The 19,372-nt window shown below is 36.5% G+C and overlaps 1 protein-coding gene across 6 annotated transcripts in view; it reads left to right on the top strand.

The window, feature by feature from the left end:
* Nucleotides 1-19,372, top strand: part of CATSPER2 (cation channel sperm associated 2) — a 35,254-nt gene that overhangs the window by 14,424 nt on the left and 1,458 nt on the right. For 4 of the 6 annotated variants that reach the window (XM_077127696.1, XM_077127699.1, XM_077127697.1 and 1 more), the window contains 8 exons: nt 1,320-1,492; nt 2,005-2,160; nt 2,426-2,550; nt 3,831-4,009; nt 4,224-4,323; nt 4,633-4,689; nt 13,883-14,037; nt 14,393-14,560. In XM_077127696.1, coding sequence (XP_076983811.1) covers nt 1,320-1,492; nt 2,005-2,160; nt 2,426-2,550; nt 3,831-4,009; nt 4,224-4,323; nt 4,633-4,689; nt 13,883-14,037; nt 14,393-14,560 — 1,113 coding nt within the window. Of the gene's footprint in view, nt 1-1,319; nt 1,493-2,004; nt 2,161-2,425; nt 2,551-3,830; nt 4,010-4,223; nt 4,324-4,632; nt 4,690-13,882; nt 14,038-14,392; nt 14,561-14,921; nt 15,034-15,889; nt 16,032-19,372 lie in introns of those variants that run through there. The other 2 variants (XR_013162367.1, XM_077127698.1) reach the window with 2 other exon arrangements.

Here is a 19,372-nt window from a genome sequence, read left to right as displayed (position 1 = left end):
GTTTCTTTAGTTAAGTGGAATTGGAGGATATCACTTTTGCATTTTCTATGCTGATGAGGAAGTTTGTGCTATGTTTAATCTTCTCAACTTTCTTGGGTTCCTTTAGCTTCTGTAAAATTATCCCTTTCTCCCAAAGAGTAGAGGTGTTTCTTTTTTCTGTGATTTGGACTGCCATACTCAAATTATCAGACTTCTTGTTTCACGATCCTTACTTTAAACTACTTCACCACTCTCATTGGGTTCCAGATTTGTAAAGGCTGAAATGAAATGGAAATTATAGCATTCCATTTTTCTAACCACGAATGTGATCTTCAGCTCTTTCTAGTAGTATAACCCCCACGCTTCTTAGAGTTTTAAAAGAAAGCTAACAAGAAAAACATAAAATTGTAGAATTGTAACCCATACCAAACTCTGAAATCTGTTCTACAACAAATTGTTGCAATGTGCTTTGAAATTTATTGCTTTTTTTGTATATATGTTATTTTTCACAAAAAAGAAAAAAAAAGAGAAGAGAGAGTATAATAGAGAAAATAGGATTTAACAAATGAATATGACTGCTGAATCATTATATTGATATTCCTTTTGGTCTCCAGTGTCTTGGAACAGCTAGAAGAAAAAATGAAAAATCATGAAACTGTAACCCATACCAAACTTTAAAATATATTGTATAACTACTTATTAAAATATGCTTAATATTTTATTGCTTTTTTTGTACATATATTATTTTTCACAATAAAAAAGCTAACAAAAATGTAAAATTGTAGATTGTAACCCATACAAACTCTGAAATCTGTTCTACAACTAATTGTTGCAGTGGGCTTTGAAATTTATTACTTTTTTGTATATGAATTATTTTTCACAATTTAAAAAACGGGGGAAACTATTAAAGTTCCCTTTCTCTTAAAAAAAAAAAAGCATGTAATTTCTGAAGAATAGCCAACACAACCATATATTTTCATTCTATTCCTAAGATCCATGGCTTTCTTATGAAGTTTGGGACTGGGATAACAGCATAGCAGGTGGGGTTGTTCTTGGTCAAGAAAATGACACCTTGGTGGCTGTATAATACCAGAATGTATAGGCAGTGACTTGGAGTTGTTAGAGATACCCATACCAACAGAATATGAGTTGTAGTTATTTTTCATGAAAAATTCTGTCCTCTCATAGTTCACAGATTGAAGCAATAATCATGTTAAGAAAAACTCAAAGTAAAATGGAATCACAGTGTGTACGTGTGGTTTAGAATAGTTTTTGATCATTCTCTTCATCACTCAGCTCCTCCTTCCTTAACCCTTATTTATCTTTTATTGTACTCACAGAATTGTTAGAATCCACAGATACCAATCTGTGGTCACTCAAGCTAACTCTGGAGGTGGCAGCTTGGTTCATCTTGCTTATTTTCCTCTTGGAGATACTTCTTATGTGGATGTCCAGCTTTTTCCTCTTCTGGAAGAATGCCTGGAATGTCTTTGACTTTATTGTCACTATGTTGGTAAGGATAGATATCTTGGAGATTAGTTTAGTGGTCTGAAGAATGTGTACGTGAATCAAAATGATGAGAAATGATTAGCTCACAGGAAGAAAACAATAATTTGTCTAACTCCCTTTTTCTTTTGTTTTCTTCGCTAAAGCTAAAAGTCAGTCATTATAGAAATTGTTTATATTAGGGGCAAGCCAGAGTCTAAGCAACAATAACATCTGCCAGTTTTTGAGCACTTAGTAAGTGCCAGGTATTGTTCTAAGAGCTTTACATGTATTATCTCATTTGAGCCCCACAATAACCCAAGGAGATACACACTATTTTATCCCTTTTTTATATATGAGCATGTTGAGGTACAGAGTTTAAGTAACTTAGCACAGAAAGACTGAAAAGGAAACAATCCCCTGAGAATGGTATTAAAGGGATAATGTCCAGGGAACCATGACAAGGATGAGAGGAAGAAGAGACATCTGTTCTGGGTGCTCTTGAGTATGTTTTGCTCATAATCTGTGTGTTTCCCACAGTCCCTGCTTCCTGAGATTGTGGTGCTGATAGGGGTAACAAGCCAGTCTGTGTGGCTCCAGTTACTGAGGATCTGCCGGGTGCTGAGATCTCTTAAACTCTTCGCACGATTTCGTCAAATTCGAGTCATTATTTTGGCCCTAGTTAGGGCTCTCAAGGTGATTCAACGAAGAACAGGGCAAATCAACACAAGGGGTTAATTTGAACAAGAGTATGGGAGGGTCAAGAAGGCAATGAAAAGACCCCATGAAATGTTATTAGATGGGAAGGAGCTGGAAACAAGCTGGGGTGGTCTAAAGATGACTGGGCTCAGAAGTGAAAGTGAGGGTGTGGCTGGGCAATTACCCAGGAGGGCTAGACTGGGCTATAGATTTGAGATCAGCCTAGTTTGGCCCCACTCTGATTTGAGATCATGGCCTCTAGACTATGACGTTCCTCTTGATGTTGCTGCTCATCTTCTTCTACATTTTTGCTGTGACTGGTGTCTACTTCTTCGAGAATTATACGCGTTCAACTCGCCAGGACCTGGAATACCACATGTTCTTCTCGTAGGCAGGGCTGAGGGAAATTTTGGGGCATGGGGGGATAAGAATTTGGGGAAAAGATTGGGTAGCTAGACCAAAGTCTACCAAGTAATAAAAAAAAAAAGTAGTCTATGTAAGAAACATAGTGAGAGGAAAAGAGAAAGCAAATGAATAGTGAGTGGTGTTACCTCTGATTTTGAGTATAGGACAGCTGGTTCCAGGTTTACTTTGGGTTTTGCTAATTCAAACACACCCTCATCAGCTGTACTTAAATTGCAGTGTGTTCCAGTGGTTCAGCCCTGGTTTCTATGCATGCCTCAGTTGCCCCATTTGAAAATGGTAATAATAGCAGTAGTCCCTCATAAGAGTAAATGAGGTAATGCATTTAAGAACTTAGTACATACTTGACTCATTATAAATGATCAATAAATGTTACTTTTACTCTCAAAAATGGTCACTGCTTTTACTCCAATCACACCAGCATCTGTAAGTGCCACACCTATACACATTCAAAAAAGTAAAATCTTGATAAGATCCCTTATCTAGAAAACACCAATTCCTAGTAGAAAGTCAACTTTAATTAATTTATTTATTAATTTATTTTCCTATATGAACTGATAAGATTCATATGTATGAATTGGAGTCCAATCTTGTTAGCACCCCTCAGGTCTCTCTTAGATTCTAACAGTTGGTTTTATAAAAGTATTGAATTAGAGAAGTCCTAGAATTCATCCTATTCAGTCCCTAATGTTTTCAATAAGTTGTATATGGGGGCCTAAGAAGGAAGAAGGAAAATCTATATACCTTCCTGAGAACTTTTGTGATACATTTCTGGCAATTATTTGAGAATCACATATATTTATGTCATATATTTATTCATTTATTTGCCTATCAGTTCATATCAGCTTTATAGGGATGATGTTAACTAAATTTGAAATGATCTTCTGTTAGGTGAAGTCCAGAGAGTAGTGGAGAATTAAAAAAACATCAAGTTGGTGATTCAATAATTTTTTAAAAATTCAGTGAACACCTGTTTATTGAGTAACTGCTATGCTTCAGGTATTAATGGAATAATGAGAGGTATTCATAGATTATTTCATGATAAAGGAAAGCCTAATAAAACCACCTTAAACTGAAGAGTGATTAGTTGAAATTTGAGTATGGTAGAAAAGGAGCCAAGGGTCAGAGAAACTAGAAAAAATGCTTTTGTATTGCTTTAAAAGTAAAAATGAGACCATTTCTAAGAGGGTTAGGCTTTTCTGTCTTTACATGTACATATCCAAGCATGCTTCTTTGTTCTGTAGGGATGTACTGAATTCCCTAGTGACAGTATTTATTCTCTTCACCTTGGATCATTGGTATGCATTGCTTCAGGATGCCTGGAAAGTACCTGAAGTTAGCCGCATCTTCAGTAGCATCTATGTTATCCTTTGGTTGTTGCTTGGCTCCATTATCTTCCGAAATATCATAGTAGCCATGATGGGTAAGCATACAGGGGTTAAAACTCGTTGGGAGTAGTGGATGGGAAGAAATTAGTGTGAAAGCTGGGATACGTAGATTATGAATAGAGGTAATCTAGTGTAGCAGGAAGACTTGGGGCCTGGAATGGATATTTCACTTGATTTCCCCCCCACCCAAGCTCTCTCCTCATGTCTGTTCATCACCATCTCCCAACTCCTGATGGCCCTTTGGGGCAGTTACTAATTTTCAGAATATCAGGAATGAGCTGAATGAAGAGATGACACATCTGGAGGTTCAGCACAAAGCTGACATATTCAAGAGGCAGATTATCCAGAGGTTTGCTTCCCCATTTTCAAACCCAACCTTAGTCCTCAAGAGTTTCCTAGCCTCATTCCCTGTTTCTACTCTTTATCCTACTTTTCCCCCTTACAACATAAGATTTGCCCCTCAGAGTTAAGATTCCACAGCTCTAGAATATTGCCTGATCCCTCATCTACTCTAGGTTTACCCCACTCTCTTTTACCCTTTACTACAATTGTTTTCCCCACTCAATTTTATTCACTTTCTAACCTGAATTATTTTCTTTTTCCTTACTACATTCAAGCTTAAGTATGGTCTTAATAATTCTTGTTTTCTGTTTTGCAGGAGACAAAACCTATCCCCTGAAGTACCAAGGTCAAGCCATAGCAAGATGAATGCTAGGTTAGAAGTATATGTATGAATTGGGTTGGAAACATGAAGGAGGAGAGGGTAGAAAACCAAAAGTGAGGCTTGACTTTGGGAGATAATTCATTCACTCAATAAGTATTTATTACAATGGATTGCATGGTGGTTCCCAAAAAGAAATGTCCATGTCCTAACTCCCGGAGCCTAAGAATGTGACTTTATTTGAAAAATGGGCTTCGCAGATGTAATTATGTGTCTGAAGATAGGCCCTAGATCCAATGTCTCTTATCAGTGTCCTTATGAGACAGAGGAAAGAAGACACAGACACACAAAAGAAGAGAAGATGCTATGAAGACAGAGGCAGAGATTGGAGTGATGCAGCCACAAACCAAGAGAAGACAAGGAATACTGGATAGCCACCAGAAGCTGGAAGAGGAAAGGGTCTTTCACTCCTAGAGCCTCCAGAGAGAGTCCAACCTGCCAACACCTTAAGTTCAGTACATTGATACTGATTTCAAACTTCTGACCCTCAGAACTGTGAGAGAATGAATTTCATTGTCTTAAGCCAATGAGTTTATAGTAATTTTTATGGCTGTTCCAGGAAATTAATGTAAGAAACTTCTATAAAACAGTTACTATTCTAGACCCTGAGTGTTCAGCAGTAACCTGGAAAGCACAGGATAAATAAACTCACTCATCCATTCAAAAATTAGTTATTGAATACTAATATATCAGTGAACAAAATAGGTATAATGCCTGCTCTTATGGAGCTTACATACTAGTAGGGGGAAAGAGACAATCAACAATGAACATACTGAATAAATAAGTTATTTAATATGTTGGAATGTGATGAGCATTATGAAAAAATAAAAAGTAGAACAGGGTAAGAGGGATTAGAAGTATAGGGTGAAGGTTGCAGATGGGTTGTAATTTGAAACGAGGTAGTCAGAGTAGCCTCATTGAAAAGATAACATTTGAGCCAAGACTTGAAGGAGGTGAGAGGATTACCAGGTGAGCATCTGTGGGAAAAATGTTTTGGAGAGAGAGAACAGCTAGCATAAATGTCCTAAGCTGGAAACATGCCTGATATGTATAAGAAAGAGCAAGAAAGTTAGAAGCTTCCAGTCAACCAAAGTGGTGTTTTCTCACAGAAAAATGGCAGCACTATCCTCCTTAGAATCCAGAAAACAATTAAAGGGTTGTAGTTACTGGGAGGGCCAAATCAAGAAAACACAACTTTAAAAAATGGTAGGAGAAGTTCATGGTGTCATTGCTTACCCCTTCCCCACACAGTTCTGATGTGTGGAACTAGCCTGCATTACCATTCTGGGTCCCTGGCCCTGTTCTGGAGGGAGCAGAGTAATTGTTATGCACATACTATGGTGCCTGTATATCAGTGCCAGTTTATCAGGTGACAGTCTGAAACACTGAACAAGATACTCCTCTTGGACTTGCCCTCCCAGAACTTGCCAGAGTAGTTGGACAAGTATAGGAAGTAAAGGGCATCCAAACTGAAAATGAAGAAGTAAAATTATCCCTATTTGCAAATGACATGATACTATGTATAGAAAACTCTGAAAAATCCACAACAAAACTACTAGAGCTAATAAACAAATTCAACAAACTGGCTGGATAGATAAGTTCAACATGGCAAAAATCAGTAGTATTTCTATGCATTAATAACAATTTGAAGAGAAAATCAAGAAAAAAATCCACTTACAATAGCAAGTAGAAGAATCAAATCTCTAGGAATAAATTTGACTAAGGATGTAAAGAATTTATACACGGAAAACTACAAAACATTGCTAACAGAAATAAAGAAGACCTGAATAAGTAGGACATTCTGTGTTCATGGATTGAAAGAGTAAATATCATTGAGATGTCAACCCAAAGTGATTTACAAATGCAATGCAATCCCAATAAAAATTCCAACAACTTTCTCTGCAGAAATGGGAAAGCCAGTCATCAAATTTGCATGGATATGTGATGATATTAAGAATTACTGATTGCATATGTAGAATGGAATGATTTCTAAATGTTGTTAGTTAATTTTTTTTTTAATTAATAAAAAAAAAGTGTTTGTTAAAAGAAAAAAATTTGCATGGAAGAGGAAGAGACCCGGAAAAGCCAAAAACATCTTGAGAAAGAATAAAGTGGGAGGACTCACACGTCCTAACTTTAAAACTTGTTACAAAGCTTCAGTGAGGTCAAAATTGTGGGCCGGCCTGCTGTTGCAGCATCAAGCCGGTGGCTGGATGGTATTCGAAAATGGTATTACAATGCTGCAGGGTTCAATAAACTGGGGTTATTGCGAGATGATATAATAGCTGAGACTGAAGATGTGAAAGAGCCATAAGATGGCTTCCTGAGAACCTTTATAATGACAGAGTGTTTTGCATTAAGAGAGCACTGGACCTGAGCATGAGACAGCAGATCTTGCCTAAAGAGCAGTGGACAAAATAGGAGGAGGATGTAAAATGGTACAACTGCTGTGGAAGGCAGTTTGGCAGTTCCTCAGGAAGCTAAGTATAGCATTGCCATATATCCGGCAATACCATTGCTAGGTGTCTACTCAGAGGACATGAGGGCAAGGGCACAAACAGACATTTGCACACCAATGTTTGTAGCAGCATTATTTACGATATCCAAGAGATGGAAACAGCCCAAATGTCTTATCAACTGATGAGTGACCAAACAAGTTGTGGTATATACATACAATGGGATATTATTCAGCTGTAAAACAGAATAAAGTTAAGAAGTATGTAACAACATGGATGGACCTTGAGGACATTATGCTGAGTGAGGTAAGCCAGAAACAAAAGGACAAATACTGTATGGTCTCACTGATATGAACTGACATTAATGAATGAACTTGAAGAATTTCAGTTAAGAACAGAGGTCATTAGGAGATAGAAATAGGGTAGATATTGGGTAACTGGAGCTGAAGGGATACAGATTCTGCAACAGGACTGATTGTAAAAATTCAGAAATGATAGCACAATAATGTTAGTATACTGAATGAAGATGAATGTGAGAATGATAGAGGGAGAAGGGCTGGGGCCACAAATGAAATCAGAATGAAAGATAGAAGATAAAGACTGAGATGGTATAAACTAGGAATGCCTAGGGTGTACAATGATAGTGACTAAATGTACAAATTAAAAAATGTTTTTGTATGAGGAACAACAAAGGAATGTCAATATTGCAAGTTGTTGAAAACAGATGGTAATACATATTTTAAAACTTTATGTGTGAGACTATAGCAAAAATGTTTATTTGATACAAAATTTGTATTTTGACTAGTACATCACCTAATATAACGTATAAAAAAGTATTTGCAAAGTCCCCTTGGGGGGAAGGTGAGAAAGATGGAAAGTTTAACTTCCCCATTTGGAGAAGACCTGATATTCTCGCAAGCAGTGAGGACAACAAAATCAATAGGCCAAACCCTCAATCTTGGGGTTTGTTCATATGAAACATCACCACAAAGGATGGGCTAAGCCTACTTAAAATTAGGCATAAGAGTCACCCCCAGAGAACCTCTTTTGTTGCTCAAATGTGACCCTCTCCACATGGGACGTGACTCCCACGGGTATAAACCTCCCTGGCAACCTGGGACAGAAATCCTAGAACGAGCTGGGACTCAGCATCAAGGGATTGAGAAAACATTCTTGACTGAAAGGGGGAAGGGAGAAATGAGACAAAATAAAGTGTCAGCAGCTGAGAGATTTCGAATAGAGTTGAGAGGTCTACCCTGGAGGTTATTCTTATGCCTTATATAGATAATCCCTTTTCAATTTAAGGTGTATTAGGCTAGAGGGAAGTGCCTGAAACTGTAGAGCTGTGTTCCAGTAGCAGTGTTTCTTTAAGATGATTGTATAATGATATAGATTTCACAAAGTGACTGTGTGATTGTGAAAACCTTGTTCTGATGCTCCTTTTATCTACAGTATGGACAGATGAGTAAAAAATATGGATTAAAAATAAACAAATAAATAATAGGGGGAACAAATGTTAAAATAAATTGGGTAGAAGGAAATGCTAGTAGTCAATGAGAGGGACGGGTAAGGGTATGGTATGTATGAGTTTTTTATTTTTTCTTTTTATTTCTTTTTCTGGAGTGATGTAAATGTTCTGAGAAGTAATCATGATGATGAATATACAACTATGTGATGATATTGTGAGCCACTGATTGCACCCAAGTATGGAATGTTCATACGTTAAGAATGTTCACGTTCCATGTTGATTGGTTTTATTAATAAAAACTAAAAATTAATTTTTTTTTAAAAAGTAATGGCTTATTTACTTTAATTTTAAATTAGTTTATGAAACTTACTTTGCAAACACAGGCTTTATAATGATTATGTGGATACTTTATTTAAATATGCCTATGGTTAAGCTAAGTTATCCGTTTTTAGTGGTTCTAGGTGTATTGTTTGTTTTCTTAAATAAAAAAATAACAACAGAAAAAGATACAGGGTGAAAAAATTAAATAAATTTTAAACATAAAAAAGTAATGGCTTGGTTAGCTCCTGGGTTTCAGCACCAAAAAAAAGTAATGGCTTCCCCTGAAACTTAGAGGTACGAGTCTATCCCAGAACATCAACCAGTTGTATTCCCATAATGTTGTCAACCCTTTTCTGATCCTTTTTTTTTTTTTTCGTGGGCGGACACTGGGAATCAAACCTGGATGTCTGGCATGGCAGGCGAGAACTCTGCCACTGAGCCACAGTTGCCCACCTGCCATCCCTTTTCAACACAAAGAAGTTAGAATGATCATTGCCCAAATATCCCTGAAGATTGACAAAATTATCAAATGAGAAGGAGGAGTTATAACAGAGAAGTTAGGATTTGACAAACCATTATTACTATTGAATCATTATGTGGATATTTCTTTTTATGTTCTAGTGTGTTAGATCAGCCACAAGGAAATACCTGAAATTGTGAAACTGTAACCCATAGTATACTTTGAAATTTGCCCTATAACTACTTGTTAAATTGTACTTTGAAATTCATCACTTTTCTGTATAGATGCTTTATTTCACAATAAAAAATATTTTAAAAAATAAATGCAATTTTATTGAGGTATATAGTCACATAACATATAAGCATCCAAATTGTACTTCAGTGGTTCACAGTATCATCATATAGTTGTGCGTTCATCATCACAATTGATTTTTTAATATTTCATTACTCCAAACAAGAATAAGAATAAAAGTAAAAATAAAAGTGAAAAAGAACAACCAAAGCATTCCCTTCCCCCTCCCCCTATTTATTTATTTATTTATGTGTCTTTTTTCTTTTTCTTACTCATTTGTCCATTCACTGGATAAAGGGAGCATCGATCATGAGATTTTCACAATCACACGGTCACACCTTAAAAGCTCTATAGTTATTCAATCATCTTTAGGAATCAAGGCTATTAGATTCAAGTTCAAGAGTTTCAGATATTTCCCTTTAGCTACTCCAATACACCAAAACCTGAAAGAGGATAGGATATCTTATACTGCATAAGAATAACCTCCAGAATGACTTCTTGGCTCTATTTGAAGTCTCTCAATTATTGAAACCTTATTTTCTTTCATTTCTCTTCCCCCTTTGATCAAGAAAGCTTTCTAACTTCTACAGTGCTAGGGCCAGGCTTATCCCCTAGAGTCATGTCCTACGTTGCCAAGGAAATTTATACCCCTGAGAGTCATGTCACATGTAAGGGGGAGGGCAGTGAGCACACACACCAAGTTAGTTGGCTTCAAGAGTAAGGCCACATCTGAGCAGCAAAAGAGATTCTCTGGGGGTGACTCTTAGGCATATTCATAAGTAGACTTAGCTTCTCCTTTGTAGGAATAAGTTTCATAAGGGAAAACCCCAAGATCGGGGGCCTGCTTGGTCCATCAAATTGACAGTCCCCAATGATTGTAAGAATATAAGGTCTTCCCCACGTGGGGAAGTTTAATATTTCTGCTCTTTTCCCCAGTCCCTCAAGGAGACTTTGCAAACACTTTTAATCTCCCCAGATTACTCTGGAATGTGACCAGTTGATTTTTGACAAGGATGCCAAGTCCACTCTATGAGGAAAAATAGTCTCTTCAATAAATGGTACTGCAAAAACTGAATCTCCATATGCAAAAAACTACCTCATACCAAATACACAAATTAACTCAAAATATATCAAAGAACTAAATATAAGAACCCAAACAACAAAACAATAAAAACATAGGGAAGCATCTTCAGGACCTTGTGTTAGGCATGTTTTAGACTTTATACCAAAAACATGAGCAACAAATGAAAAGCTTAGACAAATGGGACTTCATCAATTTAAAACTGTGCATCAAAAGATTTCATAATGAAAATAAAAACAAAAAAATCTACAGAATGTGATGAACTATTTGGAAACCACATAGCCAGTGATGTTTAATATGCAGGATATATAAAGAAATCTTATAGCTCACAACAAAACAGAGAAACAACCAAATTTAAAATAAACAGAGGACTTGAATACTTGAATAGACATTTCTCCAGAGAAGATATACAAATGGCCAGAAAGCACATGAAAATATCTCAACAACATTAGCCATTAGGGAAATGCAAATCAAACCCACAATGAGATACCATTTCACACCACTAGGATGGCAGGTATTAAAAAAAAAAAAAAAAAGAAAGCAAAGAATGGATATTGGAGAGGATGTGGAAAAATAGGAACACTTGTTCATTGCTGGTGGAAATAGAAAATGGTGTAGCTGCTATGAATATGAAATATGCCAGTTTGGTGATTCCTCAGAAAGTGAAGTGTAGAATTACCATATGAAGTGGCAATCCCACTTTTAGGCTTATACCCAAAAGAATTGGGGACAGGGATTCAAACAGATATTTGCCACCAATGTTCATAGCATTACTCACAACTGCTAAAAGATGGAAGCAAAGCAAGTATTCATCAACTGATTAAAGGATAAACAAAATGTGGTATATAAATACAATGGAATATTATTCAGCCATAAAAAGGAATGGAATTTTGGTACATGTGACAACATGGATGAACCTTGAACCACATGTTGAATGAAATAAGCCAGACACAAAAGGACAAATATTGTATGATGTCATGATATAAAATCATTAGAATAAGCAAATTCGTAGTGACAGAAATTAGAATACAAGTTACCAGGGACTGGGGTGGGGTTAAAGAATGGGGAGTTAATGCTTAATTGGTACAGAGTTTCTGTCTGGGATAATGGAAGAGTTTCGGTAATGGATGGTGGTGACAGTAGTGCAACATTGTGAATATGATTAATACCACTGAATTATATGTTTGAATGCAGCTAAAAAAGGGAAATGTTAGGTTGTATAGATGTTAATAGAGTAAAAATTTAGAAAAGAATCCATGATACTATACAACACAAACTTTGACTCTCAATATAAACCATGGACTAGCTATGGACTATAGTTAATATTATAATATTATTTTTGTCAATTGTAACAATAGGGAAAATAGTGGTAAGGTACGTGGTAATACTGTATTGTTATTCATGATTTTTCTGTAAATCCACTATGTTTCTAAAAATAATAATAAAAATAAAGAAATAGGAATGAGGCCATTGGGCCTGGGCAGAGTGACGAAGGGGAAGAACAATAGGAGATGAGGTCAGAGAGATAATTGGGACCTGATCCTGCAGGATTGTGGGAGCTTTTGTACAGATTTAGGCTTTAACTTTGAGTGAAATGGACAGCAGAGGAGAGGAGTGACACAAAGTGACTCACACTTAAGAAGGATTATTTTAGCTGCCATGTTGATGATAGACTGTAGAAGAATAGGGAAGGAACAGAGAGACCAGGTAGCAGGCAATGCTGCCATCCAAGCAAGAGATGAAGATGCTTTGACCATAGTTGTACCAGTGAGGAAGTGAGATAATATATATTTTGAAAATAAAATTAACAGGATTTCTTGATGGATTGGATGTGGAGTATGAGAGAAGAGAAGAGTTAAGGATGGTTCCAAATTTTTGGCCTGAGCAACTGGAAGGATGAATTAGCTGAGATAGGAAGGTTGCAAGCAGAAGAGGTTTGGTGGGCAAAGAATTCAGTTTTGGTTGAAATTGAGATGTCTATTAGACATTCAGGTGGCAATGTGTGAGTGAATATTGTAATTACAAGTCTGAATTCAGAAGTGAGGTCTAGAATACAGGTTTAAATTTGCCATGTAATACCCATAAAGTCAGGAGGTGAGAACACCAAGGGAGTAAGAATAAATGAAGATGATAAAATGACTAAGTTGAGACCAGGGACATTCCATTATTAAGGAGATGAAATGGAGGGGGGAAAGACTATGGTTTTACCTGGGAAATTAAGATTTAAACAAATTGCTATGATAACTGAATCATTATAAGGATGCCTTCTTCTTACTTTCTAGTATGTTGTAGAATAGCCTGAAGGAAATACCTGAAATTACTGAAACCCATTGAATTGCAAGTTATAAAAGCCTTGTGACTGGCCCCTCTTGTACCTACTTATCCTGTTTTACAATTTCAGAGTCTTATAATCACAAAGGCAAACCCCTAATGTTAATGAAGGAACTTGAGTCAGCTCAGAAGTGAGCTGACTACAGTGCAGTTACTTGTCATTGTAATGATTAGTCTAGCTTAGTTCCACTTTTTTATATTTGTTAATTCTTATTGAAATGGTTATTCTAGCTTAGTTCTAGCTTAGCTCCACTCCTTTACATGTATAAATTGTAGTCCTTTATACTTGTTATTGTAATGATACAACTCCATCTCCCCTTGTCTGAATCCATAAAAACCCTAAACCCCTTAGATTAGAGGAGGCAGATTTTAGGCCTATATCTGATCTCCTTGCTTTCTATTGCAATAAACTCTTTCTCCCTTTGAAACCCCAGTGTCATAGATTGGCTATTATGTGCATCAGGAAGAGAATCCTGCATTTGATCGTTATCAATGTGATAGGCATAAGGCTATAGAGTGGGGAGCTTGAGGAACTAAGATGAGAGTGTAGAGGTAGAATTAAGCACAGAAGCTATATGGTAGGAAGTATTAAAATGGGCATGAGTGAGATTGGAAGTGCTGAACATTAGATTTTGGGAGCAGTTTGGCCTCCTTCCATTGCCTTAAGTTTCAGCTTCAGGTAATGGCAAAGGCCAGGACCAGAATAAGTACTGAACTAACTGTATCTTGTCTGGATTACTGCCTATTTGAGGCAGTAAAATTTTGCCTTTCACTTACAGAAGAGTCAGTCAACAAGATTCATCAGTAACTTCTAAAGGGAGTGCCAGTGGAGAGAGTTCATTAGTGACCACATCAAAAACAAAAGGCTCCTCATCTTCCTCCTCTTCCTCATCCTCCTATTCCTCGACTGAATCTAGGTATTCTGAATATATAGGTGAGCAGAGAGGTTTCTTTTTTTGAATTCAGACTCTTCTCCTGTCTATGATATTGCAGCCTTAATAGGAGCTCTCGTACTATATCTTCTTCCTAATTTCTCTACCATCCTGATTTTCTGGTCTACATTACTTTAACTTCTTTATTTCTTCTGTTCTTCTGCTTCAGTTTGGATAATGTGGCTTTGGCTCTCTTTGTTCTTTATAAAAAGTGGTCTCTTGATGATGTACCCTTTTCCCTTCCTGCTTCCTGTTCCCTCTTTCAACCTTGCCCTCTCCCCTGCCCCTAGGATTTATCAGCCCTCACCGAGCTTCCATTAATCTAGACATGCTTTTAAAATGCAATCCTCCCTACAGGTGAGTTGGATTGGGAGACTCATGTGCACCAGAATCTGCCTGGGCTAATGGAAATGGATCAGGATGAACGCATTGTTTGGCCGAGAGATTCACTCTTCCGATATTTTGAGTTGCTGGAAAATCTTCAGTATAACCTAGAGGAACGCAAGCAGTTGCAAGCATTTGCAGGTATTGATTTAGAGCAGTCATGGGGCTCAATGAAAGGATACTGGATAGCATTTATAACTGGGGAGAAGGAAGGAGAAGCAGTGTCCACTATTCTGGCATCTCCGTCTCTCAGTTTCTGCTTCAGACCTAAAAAAGGCCAAGCTTTGGTTTGGTATGTTATATTCTGGGCACATGTTCAAATTTCCTCTAATCAAGAGAACCTAGAAATTCTGCTTCTCCAGCAGGGAACAAGGAAATCCTATGAGGTCTGAGAGTTTGTTTCCCAAGAGAAATATGCAATTCCAGTTGTTGAGAATTAGGACAAGGTGAGCCCTTGCTTGATTTATGCGGCACTCCTCCTTCTGTGTATGTTCCTTTGAAGGTCACATTTCAGACCTGAACAGTAAGGTCTCAGGCTCAATTTGAACAGCCATGGAGAGTAGACAGCGAACAGAAAGCCCACAAGTGCTTGCTGTCCCCATCCCCCAAAAGAGGTTTGTGAATTATAAACTCTTTCTTTCAGTCCCTTCTAGTGTCAGCCTAGCCAGAGAGAAGTAGGTGTGGTTTAAATGGTAGAGTGTTTTTTTGTTTTGCTTTGTTTTTTGCTCTTGTTTTTTTTTTTAATACATGGGCAGGCACCGGGAATCAAACCTGGGTCCTCTGGCACGGCAGGCAAGTGTTCTTGCCTGCTGAGTAAATGGTAGAGTTTTTTTAAGCTGAGAGCTACCTGCTCAAAATTATTTCCCTAAATTTCACATTGAAATTTTACCACTTGCAGATTCATTTGGATTAATAGATATTCCCTCTAAAGATACAAAAACTGGAAGAGTTAGGTGTATTTTTTACAATTTAATATGGTTTGCTGTTATCTGAGTTTTCTTCTTCATACCTGGTTGAAATCAACTCAGTGTGAAAATAAGAATTTAAATAGAGAGGGGGAATGTATATGGTATGTGTGTTGTGTTGGCACAGAAGGCAATAAGAGGAACCAATAATACTGGAACATGGCATTGAAACCAATAATATTGGAGCAGAATGCCAAAGATAGGCTTTGTCTATTTCAAAGTGTTGCCTAAGGTTAATCATGCTCTTTCCAACTATCCTAAGCCCTGGTTTCCCAGTTGTTCCCTGAGGAGCCTGGAGTGTAGGGTGAGAAGAAAGAGAAAATAACAAGCTGGTTTCTTTAATCCTCATAAAATTGTTTATCTATGTAAAGAGTATACAGACTCATATGGCTTATTTTAAGCTAAAATTTAGTAAAGGTTTGTGTGGGAATCTAGAACCCTGAAAGCAGGTCTTCACCAAATATTTATAAGTTCTAACTATACCTAACAGTCTGTTTATTTACAGTGCAGGCACTGATCAACTTTGAGGACAAGTGAAACTGACAATGGATGGCTTCAATATCTTTGGCCCAGCAAAAAATAATGAAGGAAGTAGTTGAAAAGGGAAAATTCAAAGTATAAATGCCTAATAAATATTGCTGATAGTTGCTCAATGGTCTATCTTTGAGACATAGGGTATATTGAAAGGCATAAGGTCATGTGAAAAAGTTAGTTTAGATGCCAGGTTAGGGATTTGTGGTCCTTGGATTTCTACCCTTTCCACAGACCATGAATCTGACTTTTTTTCTCAACTTTACCACTAGACCCCCCCCCCCCACTTCTCTCGCCACCAACCCCTACCCCATTTCCTGCAACCTCTACTTTCTGTTAGAGCCCTAATTTCACTTTCTCCCTCCCCTTCATGGTGTGGATAGATGCCTCCCTGTGGGAGTAAGGAGATCCTGATATTGGTAACTAATTGAGAACTATTGTTTCCATGGCTTACTCTATTAATATTCTCCTATATACAATTAACCTTAATCAAAACATCATTTTTACCTGTTTCTGGACAAAAAGAGCTCCTTTATTTTACTTCCTTGCTCAGGGCAGTGATTCCACTCTATAGGAGTGTTCAAATCAGTAAGTGTTTCATAGATTTTTAGTGTTAAAAGGGACCTCAGAGTTAATCTGTCTCCCATCAAAGCAGGAAAACCTTTTAGAACATCACTGAAAGGGGGTTCTCTACATGATATTAATATTTCTATTTATTGGGAATTTATTATTTAGAAGGGATCCCATTCCATCATTGGATGATTCAAATTTTTAGAAATGTTTATTATTAAAAATCTTTCATTTATTGAGTACTCAACACATATGAGGATGTATATGACATATATGTATATATACATATATATATTTAAAATAACCATATATGGAAAATAATAGCCCATTTTAAAGATCAGAAAACTGAGTCTAAAAGAAATTAATTAACTTGCCCAACAGCATTTACCAATTGAGAGGCAGAGTTAAGATTCTAACCCAGGTAAAAAAATTCTGAGTTGAGTTGAGAAAAATTCAATTTAAACCTCTTAAACAATTAAAAAAAACTGGAAATTTCTAAGAGGTAATGTGGTTTCAGAGTTGATTTGTTATAAAAATTCACCATTATCAGAGCTTTACTTAACTAGATGGTTTCCTGCAGCTCCCAGTTCTATTTATCTCTTTATTCACACACAGAGAAAGAAAGACAGTGACTCCTTTCTCATCCATTAAACAAAATTTCTGATCTTTGTGTCAGAGTAGTGTTTATTCTTGGAGTCAGGATCCTGACTGGGAGAAGGTATGAGATGGAGGTAATGTTCTGCAGATCTTCGTGGTATTTACACAGGTATACACAGATGTAAAAGTTCAACAAGCTGTATGGTTAAGATTTGGGCATTAACTGTACGTAAATAAAACCTTAATTAAACACACACATACAAGCATACAAGGAGGAAGGAATGGAATGAATGGAAGGAGGCAACTATAAAGCAGAGTCCTAAGATTATATCTGGAAAAAAGGCCAAGGTAAGGAAAATTAAAATGAATTGAATGTCCAGAATAGGCAAGTTCATTAGAGAAAGATAGTAGACTAACTGTTGCCAAGGCCTGGAAGAAGGAGAGAATAAAATTGGGAGTGACTGCTAATAAATCTGGATTTCCTTTTTAGGTGATAGAAATGTTCTGGAATTAAATAGTGGTGATAGTTGCACAACATAGTGAACATACCAAAACCCACCAAACTGTACACTTTCAAATGGTGTACAGTTCAAAATTGTTTGCTTTCATATTCACATTATGTGAGTTATATCAATAAAATATTGAATTGAAGTAAGTGAAGATTATCTAAAGCCAAGAACCAACATTATATTTAAAGGAAAAACATTTTAGTCATTATCCATAAAATGAGGAACGAATAAAAATGTTTAAAAATAAACATCAATACATATTAGAAATTCTCCCTGTCCCCATGATATATATTTGGAAAGAAGAGCCAAAAATACTGTTTTCAACCTCGATGTACTTTGAAATTTATTGCTTTGTTGTATATAGGTTATTTTTCACAAAAAAGAAAATATTGCTTCTAGCTTCCAGTGTTTTGGAGCAGCTAGAAGGAAAAATCAGAAATAGTGGAATGGTAACCCATAACAAACTCTCTGTTCTGTAACTCCTTGTTGAAGTGTACTTTGAAAATCATTGCTTTTCTTTGTATATATGTTATATTTAACAATAAAAAAGCGTTTTTTGTTTATTTGTTTTTTTAAAAATAAACCTCTATACTAGCATTTTCTCCTTTTTACAAGAAAGAAGACTGACACAGGTTTAAAAACTGCTGCAGGACACACAGCTAGAATATGTTGGAACCAGGATTTGAACTGGGACCATCTTGTTTTTCTTTTCATCAGGATTTGAACTGGGACCATCTTGTTTTTCTTGCTACCCTGTAACCAAAAAAAAAAGTTTCTTATAAGAGGGTTTCATAGAATCAATAGCAGAAATGCAGTAGATCACAGGTATGGACTGGAACCAGGACCTAGAAAACTATTGGGAACTGAGGCCCTATTTTTCTTCTGATTTTCCTTTCTCCTTCTCAGACTAGATGTGTTGCCTTTGATGGGCAAAGGAAAAATATTGGCAAAATGATGCTATAGGTGATGTCACTGGTCCCAACATTAGACTCACCTTGGAAAAATCACGGCACTACCCCCAATTCCCTCTGTGGTCAGGGCCAATTCATTGCATTTCTTTGAGCCTCAATTTTCTCATCTATAAAATGAGAAGTTTTTACCAGAGGATTCATCAGGTCCCTTCTAGTTCTAAAATTCTATGATCCTAAGTGAATCTTCTAGGGCAGAAGTGCATTAATTATGGGATTGAATGTCTGTGTTTTGGGGAAAGAATGAAGGAGTGTTCTAAAACAAGAGGGACAGAATAATGGTTTGGGCAGAACCGCAGCACTGAATTACTGTTTAGAGCTGGTGTCAGAGAATGGCTTTAGGAATATACAAATGGGGGACAGAAAAGACTTTTTTTCCCCCTTTTCTTTTAATGTTTTTTTTAAATTGTGAAATATAACATATATACAAAAAAGCAATAAATTCCCAGGTACATGTTAACAAGTAGTTTGGTATGAGTTACTGTTCCACAATTTTTTTTTTCTTCTAGCTGCTCCAAGACACAAAGACCAAAAGAAATATCAATATAATGATTCAGCAGTCATACTCATTTGTTAATCTTATCTTCTCTGTTATGCTTCTCTCTTGTTTTCTTTTTTTTGTGAAAAATAACAAATATACAAAAAAGCAATACATTTCAAAGTACATCACAACAATTAGTTGTAGAACAGATTTCAGAGTTTGGTATGGGTTATAATTCCACAATTTTAGGTTTTTACTTCTAGCTACTCTAAGATACTGGAGACTAAAAGAAATATCAATATAATGATTCAACATGCATACTCATTTTTTAA

The sequence above is a fragment of the Tamandua tetradactyla genome, chromosome 14 (genome assembly GCF_023851605.1).
Source record: "Tamandua tetradactyla isolate mTamTet1 chromosome 14, mTamTet1.pri, whole genome shotgun sequence".
NCBI classification, from domain to species: Eukaryota; Metazoa; Chordata; class Mammalia; order Pilosa; family Myrmecophagidae; genus Tamandua; species Tamandua tetradactyla.
This window is presented reverse-complemented; position numbering and strand designations above follow the sequence as displayed.